The sequence below is a fragment of the Natrix helvetica genome (genome assembly GCF_964273705.1).
Source record: "Natrix helvetica genome assembly, chromosome: 1".
Classification (NCBI taxonomy): domain Eukaryota; kingdom Metazoa; phylum Chordata; class Lepidosauria; order Squamata; family Natricidae; genus Natrix; species Natrix helvetica.
In genome coordinates this window covers 220,773,309-220,780,124 of record NC_138548.1, presented here as the reverse complement: position 1 = coordinate 220,780,124, position 6,816 = coordinate 220,773,309, and the positions used below count along the sequence as shown (strand labels likewise).

The 6,816-nt window shown below is 42.4% G+C and overlaps 1 protein-coding gene across 2 annotated transcripts in view; it reads right to left on the bottom strand.

Moving 5' to 3' along the window:
• Window positions 1-6,816, bottom strand: part of ANKRD52 (ankyrin repeat domain 52) — a 90,462-nt gene that overhangs the window by 15,560 nt on the left and 68,086 nt on the right. Inside the window, exons 26-27 of one of the 2 annotated variants that reach the window (XM_081953616.1) lie at window positions 3,899-3,981; window positions 2,033-2,154 (exon numbers count right to left, since the gene is read on the bottom strand). In XM_081953616.1, coding sequence (XP_081809742.1) covers window positions 2,033-2,154; window positions 3,899-3,981 — 205 coding nt within the window. The remainder of the gene's footprint in view (window positions 1-2,032; window positions 2,155-3,898; window positions 3,982-6,816) is intronic. The other variant, XM_081953617.1, reaches the window with a different exon arrangement.

The following is a 6,816-nucleotide window of genomic DNA, read 5'->3' as shown; positions in this document are numbered from 1 at the left end:
CTAGAAAAGACAAGCAAGTTCAGTTCCATGCAACAACAGCCACAACAACAACAAAAGCAGAACCATTCCTGGGGAAAGGGGGCCAGCAGATTACAAATTAAAGGGTCGGTTTGGGCTACCTGTTCAGAATTCCTTCCATTAAATGCCGAATATATATTTTCAACAGAAGCAGGCGTTTTAAGATGACACTGTTTCTATTTCATTAGGGGGGGGGGGGGAATTATCCTGCCTAAAATTCAGGAGACAGCAGGCATTAAGGCTGAGAGGTACTGGTAGTCCTTGAATTATCACCTGAAAGTTCACTTAGCAATGGTTAAAATTAACAATGGCCTCAGGAAAGGGCACTTTATAACTTGTAAAGTACATCGGACCATTGCAAAATCTCTCTCTCTCCCCCCCCCTTCCCCTCCCTCCCTCTCTCTCTCACACGCACACACACATCATGTGATTGCAATCTGGATGCTTGGCAACCTATTCACTTATGACCAGTTGCCAAGCACCTTGCAATCATGTGATCACAATTTACAATCTTCTCTGCTGCCTTCCCCAGAAAGTCACTGGAGAAGTCAGCAGGAAAGGTTGCATGCCTCTGCTGCCACATGCTGACAAGACTCCCTCTTGTCTCTGGGGGACTGGCTGAAAGAGCTCCCTACTGAAACCCAAGCAGACTACAGAGCTGAAACTCTTCAGGAGGGAGCTCTTTCAGCCAGTCCCCGGGGATGAGACGCATTGGGATAATATAAGGAATGTGGGGGGCTTCAGGGGGATGCCGGAGGCCCAGCATAGATTACATACAAGTGTCTCTCCAACCTATGGGCTGAAAATGCTGCTTGGGTTTTGGCAGGTAGGATTTTCCCCTCCTAAGAGGACAGATCCTCATGCACAGCCTCTGCCAGGCCTCCCAGTGTCGCCCCCCCCTCCAAACACTCCATACTCCTTACCTGGGACTCCATCCTCTTAATGAATGAGACTGCTCAACAGCTATAACTGGACTGCCAGACTGCAGTCGCTAAGTGAAGCAGTCATGTGACATCTCACTTAATGACTGCTTTGCTCAATAACTAAGATTCTGCTCCCAATTGTGGTCATAGGTTCAGGGCTTCTTGCTCTGAGAGCCATGAATCTGTTTCATCCCTTTTTCAAATAATCTAAGTGGAGCATCTGCAAACTAACTCACGGCAACGAACACCACAGTTTAACCAAGTGCTGTGCAAATCATTTTTAACTTCTCAGAAATCTTCTTGTCCTTAGCACCAGTCACTGAGTTTCACTTTCGTGGGGTATGTAAAAAAATCATCTCTATATCCACATTTTTATAATATGCAGGTCCTTTATAAAAGCCACCTGGCTTCATATTGACTTTGGGAAGCATACAATACTAAAAGTAGATAAGAACAACAACCAATAGAAAAAAAAAACAAGTGTACATAGCATTAGCAAAATAATACTCTGTTAGACAAACATTTGACCATGGAGCCTACCATCCACCTTAATCAAAGGGCTGGAGGAAAATCCGACTCTACAATATTATTTCTGAGGAATCTGAATCTCTATACACAATAGTTCACAATATTGAATTCTGTCTTGACAAAGAATCACTACGCCAAACTTCCACCTTTACAACTGGAACTCTCATTAATTCCACTGGCTGTGAGGACTGGAATTTCTATGATAGTTACAACACATCTGGAGAGTGTCAGATTGGAAAGCTGTTTTAGACAGACTAAGATAGATATTGCAGGAGTTGACCAGGCTGAATCTGAAGGAGGGAGTCAAACATGTTATCAGTCTCGAATCCCTTCACTTCCAACAAGAGATCTAAATCCAGACCATCTTGAATTCTATTGACTCTTATCTGCCACCAATTTGCTTTGATTGCTAGTAGTTCAGATTCTTGTAGAGTTTTCGCATATAATAAACCTATGTATTCATTTGAACTGCCTGGACTCTTCATTTCCTGCCTTGACAAGTATCTTTACTGCATCAAACTTTGTTGTCATCCCGTCCCCCCCCATACTAAACGAACTCTTGCCTTGAGCTTCCAGATGTGAATGATGCATACCTTCTTCATCCACAGCAAGCACAGTGGCACCTCTGCTCAGCAGAGCCTGGACAACAGAGGCCAATCCGTTTCGAGCTGCAATATGGAGTGGCCTGTGTGCAGTGGGAAGAGAAAGGATGGTTATGCTATTGGCCAAATTCAAGACTCTTGCATCCCAATCTCACGTCACTGCTCTCCTCCTTGCAAAGAGGAACATTTAATATTTACTTGGATTCTCAAATTCCACTGCCATTGCACTAACACAGTGGTTCTCAAATAGTGGGGCGCGCCCCCCAGGGGGGGTGCGAGGCTCCGTAAAGGGGGGCTCGTTTGACCCCGGTGGCGCTCCTGTGCGTCTCCTCTGCCCGCTTTTGTTCTGCCCTGGCGGCAGGGATTGCCCATCAGGATCGCTGAGCCCGCCCACGTCTCTCTTCCCTCAGCCGCCCCTTCTCCGACCCGGCCGCTTTATCTCCTTTATTGGCCGCTGGAGCCGTACGAGAACCGGATCTAGTGCCAGCTAAATGGGTGGGGAGTAAGGCGGGCCCCCGGCGGAGAGAAGCGAAACCCGGGCTTCAAGGATGCATCTCTGTCTGGAGAGTTTCCAAGGCTCCGTGGTAAGGAAAGGCGAGAGTCTCCTTCCCTTTGAGCCCCGCCGCAGAGAAGCTTGTTGAGGGAGCCAATCGGCGAGCATTTGATTGGCATAAAAGTCAAAAGCCTCTGCGGCTCCCTCCCTCCCTAAGTCGGCGGTCATCTTAAGGACCACTTGGACAGTCTTCGCATCTGGGATGCGTGGGTCTTTCCCACTGAGACGAACAGGTGTTGTTTCTAGAAATCACTGCGTGCAGGATATATATGTGTGTGTTTGTGTGTGTATACATGCACATACAAGTGTCATTTCTTCAGTGTTATCACAGAAGTGAGTACACCCTTTAACATTTTGTAAATATTTAAGTATACTTAAATATTTACAAAATGTTAAGGGGTGTACTCACTTCTGTGATACTCTATATATAAATATATGTATGTATATGTTCTAGCTGTGCTCCTTTAAATCTTTTCTGCTACAGTTAATAAAGCTATTCTTTGTTGTAAATTGATCCACATTTCTTTCTTTTTTTATTCTCTTATACGTTAATACAGTGTTATGCAGAGGTGTACTTATAACAATTTTATAGACATATGATACTATTTACAGTCGCGCGGGGGGCGCGAAATGTTTTCTTCTTCCTAGGGGGGGCATGACAGAAAATAATTGAGAAGCACTGCACTAACAGGACCTTCTCCACAGCTCACTTTCGTGTGGCCTCAAAAATATATATGTCATATCATCATCATCATCATCATCATCATCATCATCTTAGCCATTGTGTATCCACTGCAGGATGAAGGCCTCTTCTGCATGTTTCCAACCTATATGGTTCTGAGCTTTCTTTTGTCAATAGGGCTCACAATACTTGCTGATGCTGTCAATCCATCTTGTTTTAAGTCTGTTTCATGGACATATACTATGTAGCAACGAGAAAATTTGGCACTGAGAGGATTTGTGAAGGGAAAAAATGGCCCCCAAAAACTAAGTGTACTTTGTGGCTCAGCGTACAGCTGCCCTCAGCCTGTTCTACATATATGGAGCTTCACTGCAACTCTTGTCAGCCTAAGGATGGGTGTGTGAGTCACCTAGATTTGTCTAAGATGGGTGGCCATACAAATCTTTTTAAATAAAAGATAAAATGTGGGTTTTCTTCCCACATTACAATCAACTAAGAAGATGATTTTCCCAACTTGTTTTTAGTAATAATTGATAGGAAACAAAGTGAAGGGAAACATTTGCTAGTTCCCATAGGCTGTGTGAGTACTTACATCTGTAGAGCACTGTTTGTTGCATTGATAAGGCCAAGGTCTTGGGTTTCCCCCAGAATCAACAAGGCACACTTTTCATGACCCTGGAAAGAAAAGATAAAAGAAGTCCGAAATGGAACTCAGCTGTGCAGTTTAATTCTGATAAGGAATATGACCCGGGTTTCTTATCATGGGCTTTTCATGCAAGTCAAATGTGCTTTGCCACAATGGGCTACAATAAAGAAAGTAAGCCTGGATATAAAGCACAGAATTAACCGACACAGGAATACGTAAGCCCCAATAGGAAAATTCTAAACTTTAAGCAATGGTTTGAGGAGAGGGGGTTAAAATCAGAGGTGGGTTCCTACTGATTCGGACCGGTTCGGTTGAACCGGTAGTGGTTTGGTGGCCTGGGTTGCTGGAACTGACAGAGACCCAGTTCTACCACGCTCCTGAACCGGTTTTCCTACAGGGCCACCATTTTGATTTTCGGTTCTGTGCATGCACAGAATAATTGTAATTGCACGATTTTTTTTAACGTTTTGCAACGTATTTTTGTGCAGAGCGCATGTCTGGCGTGTGCATGAGAGAAGTGTCGCACGCAAATTTTTTGCACGCACCGAACCGGCAGTAATGCCGGGAGCAACCCACCCCTGGTTAAAGTATGACAAAGGAGCTGGAAAATATTGTATGCTGATGGATTATTTCTATTTGAAAGTATGCTGCACTGTCTCCTAGTGGGAGAAAATGAAGATTACATTTGCTCTATTATTAGTGTGAGTTCAGCAATAAAACAGGAAACCAACAATACTGTCCATCTATCACCAAAAGGGTTTTCTCAAGGATTTGGGCAGATTTCTGGCCTTCAGTTATCATTCTATTACAACCATAAAAATCATTCCCGGGTAACTTTTCTGAAAGAATGGAAAACCTATAAAAACCTATAATTTTTGCTGGAAGAAGAAACAAAATTATACATGGCAGCGATGGCGAACCTTTTTTGGCTCACATGCCACAAGTGGTGGGAGTGCAGCGGGGTCGTGTGCGGGCGTGCCGCGCCCATAATGCAATGCGTGACCCCCCCAGTGCGCATGCGCGCACAACGCGTGACCCCCCCCCATTTTTACATGCTTTTTTCACCCTCCCCAATCTCCAAAGGCTTTATAGGAGCCTGGGGAGGGTGAAAAGAGCCTCCCCCCCCCCCCCCCGGGAGGCCCTCCGGACAGTCCCTGAAGCCTTCGGAACGCTTAAAATGACCCTCCGAGCGACCCGGAAGTCACCTCCGGTTTGCTCGGAGGGTGGTTTTAAGCGTTCCGAAGGCTTCAGGGAAGCCCCTGGACGGTCCCTGAAGCCTCCGGGGGGGCGGAGGAGGCTCTTTTCGCCCTCCCCAGGCTCCTATAAAGCCTCTGGAGCCTGGGTAAGGCAAAAAATAGCTTTTAAACAGGTGAACACCTCGCGTGCCCTGACAAATGGCTCCGCGTGCCACTTGTGGCACGTGTGGCATAGGTTCGCCATCACTGATATATGGGTTTGAAGATTTAAAAAAAAATGAATTAAATGAGGGGGTGATCAGACTTGTATAAGATAAAACCTAAAGGGGGGGGGTTGTAAGATTGTAATTATATACTGAAAAGATCAGAATTCATAATTCATTCTGTAGAAAAGGTAAGGCTACAGATGGCTTTGCAAAAAAAAAAAAAAAACCAGAACTCATAATCACAGCAATGAATGAAGAGCCAGTGAGTAGACCAGTTCTTCAAATTTCTCTGCACAAAGAGAGATCACCCAAAAATACTTCAGCAATTGCTCCTTGCAAGGAGACTACAGCCTCCAGTGGGTTTTAAGCACTGGGAAATGAGGGAATAGTGATCTTGCTGAAACCTTGGAAGGCAGCTTTAAAAGGAAATTAAGTTTTTTTTTCTAATCCCATTTAGAAATAGCTTATTAACTATCTTTCAGTTATTAGAAACCTTTGGAGAGAAAGTCTGAAAATACTGGATGAGTGTGCCTTCAATCCTTAATTTTTAAAAAAACCTACAAACTTAACAACTTAAAAAAATAAAGAGCAAAAGTTAATTAAGACTGATTTTAGAAAGTTATAAATGGTTCCAGATAAATTTGAAATAAGATTTTGGAATTACTGGTAGCTGTAAAGAATTCTTTCTATAGGAAAGTCAAATTGTTGGTAAACTTTTAAAAACTGGATACTAAACTTTTCAACTAAATTTGAACTAATAAACTTGACTAATAATTACAGAATGGTGCAAAAATTTCTAACATTGGAAATATTGAAGGGCATTTTTGAAAAGTGGAGTCAGAGGTTAATATTAACAATGTGAACAGAAATATCTGCCTCTAGGAACAGACTGTGTCTAAAGAATATTATGGAAGAGGAATAAGTTTTACCTCACAAAACAGAATGAGCTGAATGTGGATTTACAAATGACAGATTACAAGAATAAAATGGAAGTGACATGGAAAAAGAGTTATACTGGACATAAAGAAGAGATGGGCTGTTTTAGTTGTTAAAAAGGACATACAAACAATAAAATAAGAGAGTAACCTGGATAATTTTTCTACATTGGACTTAAAAAAGAATCATTAAAGTTTTGAATAAACTCATGAGAAGAGACAAAAAAGAAATGAAATCAAGTTCCATGGCACTATCTGAATGGATTAAAAATTAGGATCATTAGAAATAAAAGAAATGAATATAAAGTTTGTTTATTTATTTATAATTTATTTAACCATATTATTTTTGGTAATTCTTAATGGACTTTTGCTGACACCATGACTGAAATTAGAAAGCTTGATGGATTTGTTTATAAAGAAATTGGGTGTGGCAAAAAAACAGATTATTTGTTGTGATTTAAAAGAAGGTGAAAAGACACTAAAATTGTTATCATTTGTGATGAAGGTTGGTAGTCGCTTCTATTTCT